This window comes from Haemaphysalis longicornis, unplaced genomic scaffold (assembly GCF_048455015.1).
Source record: "Haemaphysalis longicornis isolate Haplotype H1 unplaced genomic scaffold, Haemaphysalis longicornis Haplotype H1 scaffold_7, whole genome shotgun sequence".
In the NCBI taxonomy this organism is placed as follows: domain Eukaryota; kingdom Metazoa; phylum Arthropoda; class Arachnida; order Ixodida; family Ixodidae; genus Haemaphysalis; species Haemaphysalis longicornis.
Genome location: NW_027526422.1, coordinates 139,373,510 through 139,392,205, shown reverse-complemented (window position 1 = coordinate 139,392,205; position 18,696 = coordinate 139,373,510). Strand labels below are relative to the sequence as shown.

The following is an 18,696-nucleotide window of genomic DNA, read 5'->3' as shown; positions in this document are numbered from 1 at the left end:
ATACTCGCGGCCTGTCATGGGAACCCTTAAGACACATCGAGATGCACGGACAGGTAACCTAATGTTTCTCCATGAAGGGTGCACGGGAGAACTCCGATGTGGCTTTTTAAGGCGTTAAAATAGGTACACACCGACAGCATGTTTCTGAAGGGCTAAAAGGTTTTGAAAAGCGCCTCGAATGAACTGAATATTACAAAGAGAAAGTGATTTGTGTTTAAAGTGCTGCCAGTGGGGTGTGTTGCTATACGTTCGTGATTGGAAAAGCGTTAATAAACAACCAAGACGAAGCAGCTGTTGCCACTGAGTTAGATCGTGTTGCCGCTCGTATAGGCCCCTTTAGGGCAGCTTCATATCCAGACGTGTGTGTTCATTTGGCGTGTGATACGAATATGCGTCCTCGGGATTAAGAAGCTAAGACGGATCCTCTACACTGCAACGACCGACGCTTTGGCAGGTGCTAGCCCAGTCTTAACTATTCCAATGTCGTCGGACACTGTGATAACAAAAACAGGAAGCAAGACGCAGGATTCGGAACATAGGGGGCCGTCAAGGTGGCTGACATACCGAACTTGCATATCACTTCACACCGATTATAGGAAGTAGCATCACGATGTTGTGTGTGTGGTGATGTTAGCCCAAAACAAGCAGCAAAAATTTGCTCAGCAGTGCAAAAGAATATAGAAAACAACGGCGCAAGAAGAGGGATGTGGCATTAAACATAGCACAATGATCTAGGGTTGCGTTCACATGCGGAGCCGAGTGTTTTGGCCAAACTGGTCGATGCCTTAATTTTTGCCTTCGCCAACATTGCATTTCTTCGAAGCAGGCAACATACTTAATGCCCTGCAAAATGTGCACGTATACTCGTCTGGGTATCAGTCCAAACTAGCTGACAAGGCCATGACTGATAGCAACGCACAACGATCCACAAGAGCCAACATGGGAGCTTTTCGCGATAGAAAGGAAACGACTAGTGTCAACCAGACATCTTTACAGTTGTCGAGTTATCTAATATCGAGTGTCCGTTTTTGGAACGGCTTTTATTGCGCTTCCCTCGGTTCTTTCTTAGTTTTCACTACGTGTGCCTTGTGATTATTTGCTGCTGCCTGTTATCCGTATTTCATTCGTTCGAATGTAGCGATGTTTCTATTGCATCAATGCAATCAATGTTTTTGGTAATGACACTTGTTACTTTCTCATATTGTAGCGATGAACTTCAGTAAGGAGAATAAAAGTGTGATGAACTCCAGTAAAGAGAACAAAAGTGCTTACTTACAGGGCAAACTTGTGCCGTATATCACTGGCGATGCCACAGCTAGAACAAGTGTGCTTGGGCTTCTTTTTCGTGTGTTCACCAGTCAGCACATCATCCATAACAAGAAACAGCCCCGTCAGCCAGTCGGGAAATTTTGCCATCAATAATAGTGCGCAGCATTATATGCTCGTTTTTAAAGTAACTTCCAGTGGCTAGTAGTGCTTCGTATTATGATTATTTATTCTTGGTTTTTGATTAGCGCTTTTCCAATAATGATTTGCGCTGTTGCTTGACGTGGAGGTGGGCGTTGAGTTCACTTTGCACGAACCATAACCTCTTTGAGATTGGCACTGATGCGATTTTTTTCAAAAAATTCATGCGATTTTGATATGAGCTTAAGGCATGAATTCATACTGGCCGATGTCGCGTTTCTACCTTGCTAAATTTGTCATGAAAATATTTTAATGAGAATTATTTTTTGTGCAGTCCAATTCCCCCAATAATGTTTTATCAGAGCACAGAGGTCATTCTCCAGGAGCTGAAAATGATTCTGCTTCTAGTATAACGTCACGTAATACCACTCGAAAACGTCAGCTTTTCAGCCTCCTGTCACTCCTCACTTCGGCTTCTTTGAAACCGGGCGTGTCAATGTGGTGGGGACAAAACTGCACACGAGCGAGATCCAATCGCATAATCTTTTCGAAATATGGAACTGCTTATTAATATTTGAGCAATGACCCGGGTATAGCTGTCATACTTCGATCGAAGGTAATTTCGACTTGATTTGCAATTTAAACAGTTTTAGCTTTTATACGCCTACTTTCCTCCATCTTTATGAGCCTAGCAAACTTGACCAAACGGCTTCGTTCTATATTCGTTGATAGCGACTTAAGAACGAAGGCTAACGAGTGTCTCGTGCAATTTGTGTGTGCACCCTAGTGTACCTCTTCCCGTCAAAGTACCAAGAATCGCAGAAACAGCGGGTGCTAAAATGACCGCTATGCCACATCAGACGTCGCAGAATCAGTTATGTGATGAATGCGGTAAAGTTTCGATGATAACATCTCTACATACAAATGGCGACCAGTAGAGGACAGAGCAGGAGAAGGGGATGACTGGATTTCAGCGGCGCACGGCACATTGCCGATTTTCCAGGCAATGAGCCCATTTAGTACACACAACCCATTCCTTCGCGTCCTTTTTGAAGCAAAAAACTACGCGGAAGCAGAGATATAAAGTTTTTTATGAAAGTTAGTTAGCAAGAAATAATAATCAAAAGCAAAATTATACATATCGCAAGTAAAAATTCCCAAGCTGTCTCCATTAATAGGACCGAGGTAGAAATGTTTAGCTGGCACATATCAAGCACAAAGCTAAAGCCTTCACTGCATGAGCTGGCGGTAATTTTAGAGGTAATTATTGGCAAATTGTGTCAAAGCGCATTGGATATGTCCTACACTAGGCGACTAGATTAGATGCTCGTTTAGGTGATGTGCGAGTTTCCAACAGGCTGAAGCAGACATCGTGTGACGCAACTGCACAACAACTGCATACCAGGCCGAAATACGCGACGTGCTCCCAGACGGTGAGGTCGGCGAAGAACACGTCGTCTTGTTGGCAGAAGCTTAGATGGCGACGCGCATGCCAAGAATGGCGCGCCATGTCGTAACCGCAGACATGTATGGTGCCCTTGGTAGGAGGGAGAACACCTGCGCGACACCGGCGTCGGTATACTATTTAACGCAAGAGCGACGGAAACACGGCTCGGCTGATGTAAAATAATCTATTGTGCTGACTAATATTTATTGAACTTCCGAGGATATCGATACAGTGAGACATGGGTCGCGCTAAAAGTTATGCCGTCTGGCTTGTAGGGCAGTAGGGAGACCTCGATGTCGGCAATATAAGGATATTTTTTTAATGTGCCATTACCTTGAAAAAAAACCCTAGCTCGAAAGCTTGACGCCCTGTAGCCATAGCTTCTCCGCTTTTGTTGGCCTCAAAGTGACGCCCCTGCCCGAGAACACATGCATTTGCATGTCGCTACCCCGTCACTTTGAAGCGGCGCCCCTTTTTAGCAAAAGTCGGCCCCGGCTAACACATTAAGCCTAATATTTCGCCTTGAGGAGCTGCCACGTCAACTAATAGCGACAGCTTGACGTCGCGATGAGTTGTATTTCACCGAGTTCCAGCCGGCGTTATACCTCAAACATTTAACTTTGGCCTAATATCCTATCCTTCGGTTTCAGGTTACGAAACCTTCACGTTCAGACCAGCGACGCGCCCAGAGACGCCGTATCGATTCTGCATCGTCGTGCGAGCAACGGTTTACATTTAGCTTAAAGCGTAACGTTAGCAGTACCGTGGGGCATGCCTTCTCCCCTGTCTGCTGCACGTAAAAGCAAGCGAGTTATAAAAATACAGACTGCGGGATGATTCACGAATGAGGCTTCACAAAAGGCTGCACAGAAGAAGCTTCACAAATTGTGACAGCGCAACCGCGAGACCTAGGCTTTAGTAATAAACACTAGCGATGCAATGCGCTCGCTAACCATTTGAATTCGGTAGTCAAGCTGGCTGTAAAAAACGCGGCTTATGGAGCGGCGTAAGGCTACACGGAGCCTTTGGACGAATTGAATGGAGGACCATATATGGCCTTTGCGGTTCGAGATACGACCACTCACATAACCTATAAAAATGTTATCACAAAATTGCATTAGTATAGTCAAGCCAATGAATTCATCACGTAGGTGTTTGTCTTGCAGTGATTTATACTTATAGTAAAATATTGCAAAACAGAAAGAGAAAGAATAACGAGTGTATGTTAACCAAGAAAGCGCCGAGGTCAGTCTGATCTAGCTCTTCGCACGGACAAACGACAAGGAAACACCAAAAACACTGATGTGGGACAGGTGTCCCCATCGGTTAAATTAAGAGCCAGACATGCCTTCCCATGTTGTGCGTACTGTCTATCGTCGTTCCCTCTGTAATCCTTAGCCGCCGAATCCCAGCATAACCCACCACATTATCACGCGTGGTCCAACAGTCGCAGCACTACCGCGTACCCTCTTGGGTGAGCATCTGATGGCTTATAAAGGCTTATTGCAGCAAGTGCTTGAACTGTGCATTACCCACCCACCATCTAAACAGAACGCGGTTTCAGTGAATATGGTGCCCTAGACATTAAACTCTTTCACGCCTCTTTTGCTCGCAAGGGGTGTAAATAAAAAAAAATATGGTTGATCCTTCTTTCATAGGATCGGTAAAATACAAAAGTGAGATGTGCCTTCAGAGGAGCATTTTAATGTTTATTGTGCAGCGATATTAACTTGTGCATTGCTATTTATATTTTGTCGGTATGGCATCGTTAAACGCATCAAGATTAGACACTGAATTACACGTGCCGGAGCATTGCGTAAATCCGACTGAAACCCAGGGCGCTACCCAACCCTGCGGACTAAACCGAACTGGTTGTCAGCGAATCGTTTGGTGAAGTCACGGTCTGCTACAGTGAAAGGAGCATGATTTGCGGGTCGGAAGCTGTCTTGTAGGTATGCTTGGCGCGCGATGTCTTGCCGGCAAAGGTGCGAACACATTGGTCCTGCTCCGCGGCGTGTACGCCAGACGCTTGTGGAACGCGGCGGTAGCGTTCGACAAGCTGAACTGCGTTTAACATTAGTGGCGGAAGGATAAAAACAGCAGCTTCAGCTGCTATACGCTGCCCTAATCAGGCGCCAACTGTCGGCGCACATCAGCGCCATGACGCCCTACTTCGCTTCCTGTCTCCTAGACGGCAGCATCATCTGAATGGAAATGTACAAGGGAAAAACATAAGGAACGTTCGTACAGCTATCCGGGCATGACTTTATGGCTCAGTTTGCAGAGAGAGCATTTCACACCTCCCGTTGCGGCCAGACTGATCATCGGCTCAAAACCCAGCGCCGCCCGGTCCATGGAACTTTTCTGGTAATGTCATTTCCGTGGCGGATATGACGTCGGGGAGGTCCGGGTCCCCATAAATAAAACACTTTCTCGTTCAAATCTTGTCCCTTGGCACACACGCTTGAACGGTGTTTCAGCTACAAAACGGGTGTAAGTATGAAAGCAGGGTGTGCTTGTGAACACCCTAAAATAAGGGTGTAAGGTTTCTCAACAGCCCAAAATAAAGGTGAGAGCAGCGCAGCTACGGGTCACAATGTGGATCAGCCGAGCGCGGAGCATTACATACAGACGAATTCAACACGCACCCCTGAAGCTTGGACCACTAATGAATTGAGCAAGAAAACCAACGGGATGCATTTGGAGATCGAGTGCATACTTAGTTACGTTAGAAGTATATCTGCCGTTGCTTTTAGAACTAGCAGAGGAATGTCCTCTGATGCAGTTGCTGGGCTTGCCGCAAAAATGAGATATTTTAGTGCTAACATCGGCATTACGCACTTTAACTTCAGAATATACAAGTCAACACGGGTATTTGCGAAAAATGTTTAATCGAGAGGTGGTTATGTTGAACAAGTCATGAAATTTTATTAAACGCCGATCCCTTACTCCACACTTTTTCAACACCCACCAAGAATGGTGTTCAATAATTCAACGCCCTTTTTGCCACATGGGGGTCAAGCTACAAAGTAAGGTGTTAGAATCTAAACACAGAATTTAGAAGAACACCAAGAACTCATAAAAAGGGTGTAAAAGACCACCAACTAAGAAAAAGGGTGAGAAGTACCTCCATATTTAGAGGTAATATCTGCCTGGTGGTATTTTGGAGGCATTTTCTACATTTTCTATTAGCGGGCGGTATTTTGTATTTCACGGTGTTTTAAAAATATGAATTTGCATAATTTATTACCAGCCGAGCGGTTTCAGCTTGATATTGGTTCAGTGGCGTTAGCAAAAAAATATCAAGAAAATTGACCGTGCCCCCTGTAAAGGGTGAACCACCACAGGTAGGATAATATAACACTGAAGCTGGTTTTCGCGCCGGCTTTAGTGTGCCCAGAAGGAGCGCATACGTATGCGCACCTCTTACTATTCCCTTTTAAAGACTGTAGTCTTGTTGAGCTACCAAAGCAAAAAGAAATTGGCCCAGCTTGCACTAGTTGTGCAAGGCTGTAGAAAAATCAGAACGTGGGTCAACCAAGCTGGTTTCCCCTTGGATCCGCTGTCAGTGTGGGGGACACACTGAACCATTCTTGTAAAATCCGGCTAAACATGGCCTCTACCATCCTCATTAGGCCTACCCTAGCAAGGACATTAGAAAACCTAACGAAACCTAGCAAAGTCCAGCAAAACCAATCAAAACATAGAAACACCGGAAGAAGCTAGGTCGACCACCAGCTCTGGTGTTTTCTTTTTTGCAGCTGAACATTTATTTCGCACCCTTTCAACACCTTACAGAAGAAGGAGGGGGTAACAGCTGGTCAATACCCTTTGTGCCACACAAATAGACTGTAAAGCTACAAATTATTGTGTTGGAACCTAAGAAAAAGGGTGTAATGGCCTCCCAATAACCTTTTCTCACTTACAGTACACTTTTTGTAGGTGATAAGAGCGGAAAAACGTTTAGTGTGTTAACAAAAGTAGAGACTTGCAACCGTGCGGCTTCTACTAGGTTTACAAAAGTCAGGTAGTCTACGACAGTTTCCACCCCCCTTTATCCTTTACATCCACTTTGACGGTGCTACATCTTTAGCAACATTAAACTTGCCAAACTCTATTTTAGCCCTCCTATATACCGAATACGCAGGTCACTACCCCCTGCGGCTCATTTTAGTACATGCTCACGCACTTTGGGCTGCGCAATGCAGCCCAAGCTTTTAAAACACTCATTCCCGAGCACACGCCCAGACTCCCGCTTACATGCGAACAAGTTAACTACATCTTCATCGCGAGTCCTACCCCGCAAGGTGATGAGCGTCACCTCCGAGCAATCTTGAAACACTTTCGACAGTTTTGCATGGTTGTCAACGCCCATAAATTTGTCTTCGGGTCCTTCGACCTCGGGCACCCGAGCCCCCACATTTCTGTGCAAGGAATGCGCACTTTACCCTAGCACGTTCAGGCTGTGAATGGGTTTTGAGCGCCCACTACCCTACACCAGCCGCATAAGTTCCTTCACTCTTAACGTAAGGGCTGGTAAAAAGGTAGTAATGGGGTGCACAAACGTAGGATTAAGGATGAACGGAGAATATTTGAGTGATCTGAGGCTTGCGGGTGGTGTAGTATTACTGAGTGAGACTGCAGAACACCTGCAAACAATGTGTCAGGAACTGCGATCATAAAGTAGAGCCGTGGGGCTAAAAATAACTATGAATAAATCTAAGGTAATGCGGAATAAGCATGCCAAAACGTATTCTTCAGATTAGGAAACGAAACGCTGGAAGTGAAAGCATACAGCTACCACAGATAGGTTGTTAGGGTTGACCACAACCATGAGAGAAAAATCAGGCGCACAATAGGTATGGGTGGGGCAGAACTCGGCAAGCACTTCAAAATAATAAAAAGTAAGCTACCTCTGTCACTTAAAAGAAAAATCTACAACCAGTACATACTGTCTGTGATGACATACGGAGCTGGAACTTGAGGCCTTACTAAGCAAGTAGGAAATAGACAGGTCAGCTCAACGGCCCATGGAACGAATATTGTTAGGTATAGCAGTCAGGGACAAGAAACGTTCTACCTGGATCAGAGAACTAACAACAATTGCCGATATCATAGTTCAAATAAAAAAAAAGAATTGGACTTGGGCTGACCATGTGGTTAGACGAACAGACAACCAGTGGACTATTTAGGTAACAGGTGAGGATACCAAGCACAGTGTCGAACCGGAACCGAACCGCACAGAAAACTTACCAAACCGGTATTATTGCCGGACCTGAACCAGAACCCGAACTGTTATTTTTTCAGCAGGCTGAACACGAATCGGAACTGAACCGAAAAAAAAATGAAACGGTGATCGGTTCGCGACAAAACGGTTCGACCATCCATTGCTGATATTGCGGCGTCAATGCCTTTCAGGCGTTTTTTTTACGTGCCATTAACTTCGTACCCTCTCATGCACTTTTCCCTCCAGGCCAAGCAAAATACCATAAACGCTCTCTTTGTAGTCGCAATTGCGACAAGGAATGAGCACCAAGGTAGCACTGGTAAGTTGTTGCTTGTAGCGCGAGCAGTGTGCAAGGCTGACCAAAGAAAATATCATTACCTGAAGCTTTCACGCGACATGAAACAACTTCGCCCTTCCCTCGCCGAGGCGTTTCAGGAGCAATCAGGCTGCAAACACTAGTCCGTGCTTTACTGCGCAACGGCCAAGGCCCACACCTGACGTGTGCGACCGTTTTTCATTTAATATTTTTGTTGGAACGTTTGCGCACCTGGAAAGTGTAAATGCGACTCCAAGGAGTTGTTCAGTGGCAAAGCCGTTTGCTGCTGACCAGAAGTATGCGGCTTCGATCACCATTCCCCCGACCGTATTTCTTGTGTTGACGTTAAACGAGCACGTCCGTGTGTAGAGATTTCTATGCGCCTTAGATATCCCCAAGTGGTTTAAATTACTCTACCGCCCTGCAATTTCACATAAGCTGCGCCTGAGAGCACAGGTGCAGCAACGTGCAGTCGAATAAGAAACCAGAAGGTGGATTACCTGAAGCTGTAGACCTTTCACAACCAAACGTGTCATCAACGCAAAGGAAGCGATTGCCATGGTACTGGGTGTAATCGTCAGTTTTTCAATACGGTAGAGTGCACAAGCTCGCGTTTTTGACAAATACAAATAATGATAGTTATAGCAGGCAAAAGTATTTAGGTACAGAAAGCAAAACGATCACATATATATTGTGATGCACACATCAACGATAGCTATCGAAAAATGTATTCCAGTGATCAGAGCAATAATGCCATAACACAGCGTTAACCACAACTTAATTTTAACAATATGCCCTCGAGACGGTGACAGCCAACAAATTATTCTAGGTGACCAAATTATCAAATTCCTTCGTAGCATTTACATGGTTGTTATGCCACAGCTGGTATGAAGCGCACACAGCCGGTATTAATCGCCGATATTTAAGCACGCCAGAGCGCCGGGAAAAACTCTAGGCTATGACAGTTACCGTGATGGGCAATATCACAGCGAGAGTTTCGATATTAAAACAAAAAGGGTAGAAAATATATCCCACGATTATATCTCTTAGCGGTGGATTCAACCTGAAGTCTGTGCGGGAGAGTAGCTGGTAAGTGGTTACAACTTCGACTTCATAAGCTTTCCCAATATCTCGCCCAATTGTTTAAAGGTGCCACGAAGACAAAAGACAAGTTTGGTTCATTCAAAAGATTGCCTCGTTAGAGTCATACTGACTTAAACTTCGCTCAAATAAGCTATACAATTAGAGAAAAAAGGGAATGGCCATGCGACCCACCAGCTCATTTCCCGCAACAGAACGTATGATGTTATTCCAGCCTGTTCTGCGATAGGCGAGGCCGGCAAAAGCAAACGCGAATTAGGCGGAGCTTATAAGCTTGCCGAACGAGCTATTTGGTGCCTAAATGCAATGCATTTCTATTTAACAGCAGTAAGAATAGTGCGATAAACAGCAAAAGTTACGAAAATACACGTAAACATAGAAGTAACGATGCGCACTGCTGTTGGTACTGGGCGCACTGTGCTTATTTTAGCTGCACAGCAGTCCGACGCTGTGGAGTTGTCTTATACGACACTGGCCAATTGGCGCAAGCGACATCGCCTTACGTGACTCAGTTTGTCCTTGCAAGCATACCTCATGTTTCACGAAGCGATTACTTTCTACCGTAACAAAAACAAGCCAGGTGTAAATAGGGCCAAAAACAAAGCAACGGCGGAGGGCAGAGTATGCTTGCGCCATCTGGGAAATTTGACGCCAAGCAAGGCTGCGAAGCCGAATTGGGCAGTGGAAGTTTTTTTGTATACGCGCCGTTATGATTTTATTGTAGACGTCACCAAAACACATGATCTGGCGGGAGAATCCAAATTTCACTATAAATAGATTAATTTCTCAGTGAATACGGCATCATTTGCTGCCGCGCAAGCGCTGGGTATACTATAAAACGCGAAATCTTTCGAATAAAACAAACATGTATTTTGTCCTCGTGGCTCCTTTAACATTTGCTTTGAAAGTGCACTATCATTGGGAAACAGCAGCATTTTGAATTGTTGCGTGTATGTAAAGCAATTAATCTTTTGCCTCACTTGGCTGAAAATTACACTCATCGAACAGGTTCGAGAACCGGAGCGGTACGTGATTTAGTCGAACCGGAACAAAACCGGAACGAAATTAATTTGATTGAATCCGAACCGTAACCAGACCGGCATTTGTTTCGCTTCGATACACTATTACCAAGAGATGGGTATAGGAGGGAAACGCTTATAACACGATGGAGAGATCAAATACGGAATTTCTGAGGTAAATGTGGGCTCGTGCAGCGCAGGGCAGGAGCCGTTGGAGGTCAATGGGAGAGGCCTTCGTCGTGAAGTGGACCCGACTATGCAGATGATGATGATAAGAATGAGCTGTATTTACTAGCTTCTTACGACCTTCACTATCAGGCAGAACGGTACGTAGGTGCTGCCACTAAGTTTCGACCCTAAGTGCTACCAGTACTAGACAAAACCATGCACTTAGTGACTGCTGCTTGTTTGATACTAACATTCATTATAACTCATTGAACATAACTACTGCACTTTTCCCACTCCACCCTACGACTAAAACGTTGTTACAAATCCGCTTGCTCATTGTATTGCTGACATTGAAATGCATCATTCCAAAATTATCACTGAAATATATATTTTTTCGGGAAGCCCACAGACTATCAGGGGACTTCGGCTGCAAGCTGTAAAAGCAAGAAGACCAGGTGCATTTCTATGGTAACCCGCCCCAAGTTTTACTCGCTCTCCCTGGGCATCCGTTGTTTTCTTAATTTATTTGTGGTCCAAGTGTGATATGTGCGTGTTGGATTTGCCTCTACGTAGTGGTGCGTGCTCAGCCGGTCCAAAATGTCACGCATAGCTGAGCAGCTCACACGCTTTACTGTGTTCACGAGCACACCCTTTTTTACATCCCTCCAACCATTTTTTATTTGAGACATATTGTAAAGGTCTGTGCCAAGGAACAAGATTTTTCCGCCTGTTTTGGCAAAAAAGATTGTAAAAAACTTTAGCGCGTACACACTCGATTAAGGACCCGCTTTTCTTCTGGTATGCATGGCCAGTTAGTAAAAGCATGTAGCTAGGGGGGGGGAGGAGGGGTTATTCACTGGGACTAATTGGGACGTTCGTAATGTAGGTTGTTGTGCGCACTACCAGCAACCGTTGATAAACTTGCTAGTGATATATTTACGACCTCCCCTTTCTAAGTAACGAGTGGATGCTGTGACAAGTAACTGGTGAGTGTTTATTGACAAAACAACGTTCAATAGCGCTCTCTCTTGGCGCCAAGTCTCAAGCCGGCACTGACAGCCACCTGGCTGAGCTTTTGACACCAGACAGTACACGCAGCAACTGTCAGTAACTGCCAGAACCTGCTACCTCCTTTTCTTCAAGAGTGTTGGCGTAGTAATTTTCTCGCGATGCTTTATTCCTCGCTAGGCCGAGCTCCAGGGACGACTGACGGAGCTTCTTTGCCAAACGAAGATCCCTTCATACCCGATTTTCTGGTGCCGGCGCTCTTCGCCAGCGCCTTAGTGCCGGCTTCAAAATACGAGAATAAAGACACGAGCAACGCATCCTTACTGTGCCGTCGTACCGGCAGTTCGGTCCAAAACCCTTCCACGCTGGCCTCCTCACTGCCGCGCAGCTCTTCACACCACGCTCCCTGACATCTTCCACATCCGAAGCATTTCCTTGATACTTCTAAAGACGCCTAACCTGACATCTACTCGGAGCTACGCACCCACGGACTTGTAGTCAGTCATGAGGTAGCCGCACAGAAAACATTCATGTCCACTTACCGGCGAACGCGTTGAGCAACGTGGTCTTGCCAGATGCGTTGTGGCCGAGCACGACGGTTACCTGCTTGTTGTAGATATACAGGTCGACAGAGTCCAACGCCGTCACGTCGCCGAATTTCTAGCAAGCAAACATCGAGAATGCAATAAACAAGAGATCACAAATAAGCACAAGGAGCTACTTTACTTTGCGGAAGCTGATGTGTTTAACCAATTCTTATCCTGTGGACTACGAACATTTTGCTCCCGTTGGGGAGACAAAAAAGTAGACTTTGCAGATGCGTCGCTTTTTTAAAGCTAAAGCTTTCTTAATTGTACCGAAGGCGTCCTGTTAAAAAGTCAGAAAGACTGGATGTTCGACTGAAAAGCTCTGATAAGATCTCTGGACCCACGGCGCATGCAGGAAACCTGTCTTCCATTATGCCAAAACTGTAACTTGAAAGCACCGAAAGGAAACAGTTCTAGAATACACCAATTGATCATGAAAAGGACTGCAACAGTATACGTTTATCTCATGAACCGCGTACCGTTATACATTTAAATCGGTCTTGGATACGTGTTCTTCGCATGGGTTCCTTCGTTTACGATTTGGGTCTTTGAAGGATTGACGATGCATTCGACGCACTTTTATCTTTGGCGTTTCCCTCAACTTTCTTTAGAAAGGAATATAAATTTTTTCTGTCTATCCAACATCTCCCATCCTTTCTTTTTACTATGAAAAAAAACTTTCCGTACGCCCTTCTTCACGATATCGAGTTCCGGCAATATACACACATTTACAATACTGCACTCGGGATTTCAAAGGCTCCGTACTCATCAATGGGTTCCGACTTACGACGCTAACTCGTGCATTAAAAGAAGCTTTTTCAAACTTGGAAAGACAAATGCGACAAGCGCACCGTTTTTAAGCAAGTGCTAACATTTAACGTGCGTTATTTACCTTGGTAACCGCATGGGCCCTGGCGATAACGGTGGCATCCCGTGGCATCTCCTCGTGATGTGAGATCAGGCGCTTGTATTTGGACTTTGGACGCTTCTCGTCTCGTGCGAAAGCGCACCAATAGCTCACCTACACAAGCAATCAACGGTTAAATGGTACCCGCTTTAATCTTCAGCTTTTTCTAAACCCTTAATGCTTTCAGAGCGTACTCAGAAAACACAACCAGTACTTGCAATAAGGGGTCACAGAGTATCCCAGCCAGACGTTTTGCTCTATGCCCGTGAGATAAGTCGGATATTTGCTAAAACGATTTCTTTTTTCTCTTTCCCGGTATCCGCGTTCTTCTAGAGCTCGAATAACCTCATTACATTGGGGTAGCGACTATCGGACTGCTATTCAGTAGCCACTTTAGAAAAACCAACAACAGCAAACCACAGTCGGACGCGGACCTGTGCGGAGAGCAAATCACGCAGTGCCTCTCCGTGCTGGCGTAACTATAGCCGGTATCCAATGGCGTGGAATGCCTGCAGGCAACCAAGTGTGCGCCGCCATATCTGTGGCCAAGCATCTGTTGCTGGGTGACGTTGTGCGGACGGCCGGCAGATCAGGCACCCCTCTTCTCCTCCATGCAACCGTGCGACTGCGCCGTCACTCCTTACGTCGGCTTCGCGAGATGGCGGTACTTGTCCATGCTAAGCACGACTGTGAAACACATGACTGTTTCACGTTCCCAACTCTACCTCACCGGACGCAAAGTGTTGCCCCGAGTTGAATGTGAGTGCGATTAATAACATCTCTGTTGACGCCACCGTTTAGAATCGGATTGGAATGAAGCAGATGACGCACGCGGTGTTTTTTTTTCTTCGGCGTGTGAGCGCAGTGGCCCAAGCCGCACCGTGTCTGTGGCGCATCCTCCATGTCTGTGGCCGTTTCCAGCGTTGCCAAGCGAAGAAATTGATCACTAAACGTTTCAACGAATACCGCCTATAGCTTTCACAATGCTTTCAGGCGTGAAGGACAGAGTGAAAGTTTTTCTCGGAAGGGTTGTAGAGTCCAGTTGAGAACATCACTAGCGCTGCTTGAATTTTGAGCCTCGGCGGGTGGCTGGGACAACTGGTTTATATTTTGCTCCTTCAACGTGTAACTCTATCAGGCCATAAAAATGTCGGGGTTTTTTTCTTTTAGCTTATCAAGTGGTGAGGCTAATAAACCTTATTGCAGAAATGCACGCCGTTGTAGAGATGTGTCAGGTATAGTCCAAAGTGTATCAATGAAAGCTTCGAGGAAATAACGAACATTACGAAAGCGTTTTAAAAATCTTGTTTAGCTCACCTAAACAATGAGTGTGCGTTCGGCCATGCGACTGTGTGGTCTCCCGAAATGCAATTTCAATACTACCATCTATAAGACTGTGACCAGGAGATTAGATTTTTTGCAATATATGTTTCCATGAAACACGCAAACGGTGCTTTTTCGGCTTGTAAGCAATGTTATGCTGTCGGGGATGAGTTGAATTTCTGTAATGCAGTCTTTACAGCCTCTGCGACATAACTTTTCTCTCTGATGCCTAGTTTACTTCATTTAAAAAAACGGGCATTTTTTTCACTATCCGCTTTGATTTTTGTACTATGGAATGCGCAAGAAACTTGAAAGTAGTCTAAATGACAGAAAAAAATGAGAATCTGTGAAACTGTTAACCTCTACACGCAATCGGTAATTACCTATCTATTAAACATAGTCTTAATTACCTTCTGTTGTTTCTTAGCTGGAGGTTCGATCTGTAAATTCATTGCAAAAAGGGGAATCTCCTTTTGTTGTTTCGGTGTTTATGTGATCCGAAGCTATGTGTGAGTTTTCTTGATATTTTTTCAAAGCCCGTCATAACTGGTATTGTTGATCGGAGTAGTAATTATCTAGGGTAATTTTCAGTATTTCAGCTGCAATGTCAATTTTATTGAGTTCACTTTCCTTCAGGTTACAAGCGGTTCCACTTCATTTATAGTTCAGCCATGCTGGGTTTTCCCCTCGAATATATCTCAAGCTTCATTGTAATCTTTCGCTCATAGTTTTGTTACAAGATATATCTGACAATGGCCTACTGCACCATGGGGGACCAACAAAAGAAGGCGGAGTTCTGAATGTGGGCTTACCCCGGGGTTCACTCGCGCCATCATGGTCGCTCAGTACATTTTTTCTTCATCTACAATGGTTCGCGCCTTCGGTCTTGCCGCCGCACAAGAGATATAGATATCGTATCAATGCTATTAGCTCGGCAGCACTCCTGAGTTATACGACCAGTAATATTGCTTCAATACTTTGCTGCGCTTTCTGGTGACGAGCTCCTTGACTGGGGCACACGCTGCATACCAAAAACTATTCAGTTAAGACTAACCCCAAAAATACCTAGTAATATACCGCAGCGAAACGCGTACAGAAGTGGTAAGTGTAGGACGGACTGCCGGAGCAAGGTGATTCCCTCGGCCTGTGAAGTGCCGGCGAGATTCCTTTTGCTGCCGCTGCGTCGTGCTATCCCGATAGAAAATAATGAGGCTAAGTCTGGCGGCCGCAGTTTGCTTCCAAAATTTCTACTCTGTGAAGCTCCGATTTGACAAGCGTCCGCACTCGTTAGTGTACCCGACAGGCAACCGACGTGTCAAAACGTGCGCAGTTGGCAACACATGCTGCGGACAAACACGCTGCGCATGGTTTGCTAACCGCTGGCGCTGACGTACCGCGACAGATATTTCGGTCTTTTTTCGACAGTCACGACAGTAAACGGCGTCGAGAGCAGCGATAAAAAACAAGGCATGAATCAAAGCGTTGAAATGCGCACGAAAGGTTTGTGATGCCTACCTGCAGAATGAAGTAAAATGGCAACGGCGCCCTGCTGTTCCAGGGAAGGACAAGGTACAGGTACCAGACCAGAAACACGTTGTACAAAAACCCCTCAGCCATCGTGGTGACCACAAAGGCGATGGTAATGGTGTCCAAGTGGAGGGCTTGCACCGAGAAGAGGTCCCAGTTGGCAACTCCTACACAGGACAAGCGTACAAATGCCTTTTAATTACACTTAATTTCACAAATAACAAAATATCGTGCTTCACTGCTATCAAATACCTCGTACACGTCCCAAATGGCTCGTACCGTACTGCGAAGTAGGCAAAGGATGAGGGCGCCTGAATTGTTCTTGTGGCGCCATGAAATAGTTGCCCGTTTCAAAACGCCGTCAGGGCTGGTCGGAAACGGCCGCCGAAGATAATGCAAAATTCTGTTCCCGTGGGCTCTCCTGATACCTTATTGCTACTCACTGGCACTGATAAATGAAAATTGTGCTGTAAAAAAAAACAAATACCGTTCATGCCTTTAGTACTCCTTGCATTCCGGTAGGTGTCGCATGAGTGATTATGTGTCTTACGGTTTTATTGGGCAGCAGCGCCACAGTTTGGCGGAGGCTGCGTAATTAAACTCCAAAGTTCACACATCTGGCAGTGAACTATAACTAAGCAGAATCGCAAAAGGTGAAATAGGTTCGGTAATACAGGGCGTGTACAAGGTATACGTTCAGTCAAAGTGCCCGCGGGGCTGACAGGCTCCTAGAATGTGCAGTTGTAAGCACTTAAAATCAACAGCGCGGATTTTTTTTCCTTCATATTTCCCACACCGACAAAATCTTGCGCGCAGCGGATATCAAGGACAATTTGCAGTGTAACTGCAAGACACGAACAAATTTTAGTTGCTCTCTCACCTGCCAGGCAGGCGCGTGATCATGCACTTTTCCTACATTAATTAAATAAAGCGGTCGAACAAGCCTTTGCGGAGCAACAATCCTAAGGACGAGAAAATACAGACGGCAGGTATATATTTCACCTATTTGTTTCACTTTTCAGCCCACTGCAGTCACCCTGCCCGCCGGTTATAAAATGCATTGCGTGAAGTTTTGATAATGACGGCTGATATATATTTACATTAGGTGCTCATACAAAAAGAGCGAAAAGGACGACCTAATGTGCGCTTAGAGAGTCGGCAAGCCAGCATAACTCGCGGCAATGCATGTGTGTGTAAAACGCAAGGACAAAAACCGCTCTAGACCTAGTGTTTATACTTGGGATGTCTACTAGACTGATTGATGTCCTAGAAGTGTGACGTGGCTACCCTGCCACAGAAAAAAGATAGACATTTTAGGAGACGACGATACAGGCGTCACACTTTTAGTCAGGGCGCAAGAAACAGTTTTAAGAACCACAAAGCTGGTACGAGTAAAATTCGCCGTGCCATTTTTCCCGCAGGTCACGCATGCGGAATTTAAACGGCCACTGCACTCAGTACGCCAGCCTCGTGATCCGTGCAGGTGGAATCTGATGTGCAAAGCAAAGTGCCTAACAGCTCAAAATTATTTAGAAGGAATGCGTCGGGGATTTATAGGAAATAGGTTTTTGCAGTATGCAACCTAACCTTTGAATATATTGGGGCTGGCTGCACTGTGTTTAAATAACCGCTTCTACAAGGCAGAATTTGGTGCTTCGAGAGTTAGCACTGCATTAGTTTTATTATCACTGTTATTACGATTGTGATTACGTTCGGAGCTGCTATCACAAGACATTGTGTTTTCCCGTTTCATTTCTAAAAATTCCACGCAAACGTTGCGACCGCAATCATGTGTACGTCTTTGTTAAAAGGAAAATATTGTCGGCATAATCATAACGGACAGCAACAAACGCCATTTTCATGTAAATCTTCCGACAACGGCATTCAAAGAGCCCCGAGGAAATACAGTGAGTTGAGTATTTAGCGGGATTCTACATTCCCCATCCACGTGATTGACTTGTCTGACGTCTCATATCCTGCCGCTTTCAATCTGCATTCTCACCGTCGAAATCCACAGCAATGCCGATCATCTTCAGGATCCAGTAGGTTCCCAGGCAAGGCGTGTAAGACGAGAAGTACTTCGAGGACTTCGATGTGAAGATGTAGTGCGCCAACGACGGCTCGATTCCATCGATGATGGCCAGCGGCACTGCCAGCATCAGGATGAGCCAGTAGAAAACGCCGAAGGCCACCGCCATGCTCGCTGCAGATGTGCTTGGGTGAAGAACGCTTCGCGATCGGCGGCAAAATTGTTTACGAAAAGACGCAATAGACACGGAAAGACTTATTAGACTGAGGAAGCAGAAACGCGTATCTCAAGACGTTTAAAAGATTAAGTATGAACAACACTCAACTGGTGTACACCTTCGTTTATTCGGTGTAACTCGACACTGTGACTCTAAATGAGATCACAAAGAAACCTTATTCATCGCGGTTAAATTACTTCCCTTCACCTCAGGACACGACTACGGAATTCGTATATTCAAGTCAGAGAAGTTGTCTGAGGTTGGCTAGGCGGAAGTAAACTGTTGTGTAATAAAGTGGCTGTTAACAGAAGTACACGCGCATTACTGGTACCGAATTGGCGAGACGGGTTGAGTTTCTGTACAACATCATTATCAGGAAGCTCTTGTTCTGCATATTTCCAGCTCGTTGTTTA

At 45.4% G+C, this 18,696-nt stretch overlaps 1 protein-coding gene across 1 annotated transcript in view; it reads right to left on the bottom strand.

Annotated features, from left to right (window-relative positions):
* Positions 1–18,696, bottom strand: part of LOC144146574 (phospholipid-transporting ATPase ABCA3-like) — a 104,975-nt gene that overhangs the window by 58,092 nt on the left and 28,187 nt on the right. Inside the window, exons 6-10 of the mRNA XM_077678516.1 lie at positions 18,040–18,240; positions 16,026–16,204; positions 13,173–13,301; positions 12,236–12,353; positions 2,810–2,964 (exon numbers count right to left, since the gene is read on the bottom strand). Coding sequence (XP_077534642.1) covers positions 2,810–2,964; positions 12,236–12,353; positions 13,173–13,301; positions 16,026–16,204; positions 18,040–18,240 — 782 coding nt within the window. The remainder of the gene's footprint in view (positions 1–2,809; positions 2,965–12,235; positions 12,354–13,172; positions 13,302–16,025; positions 16,205–18,039; positions 18,241–18,696) is intronic.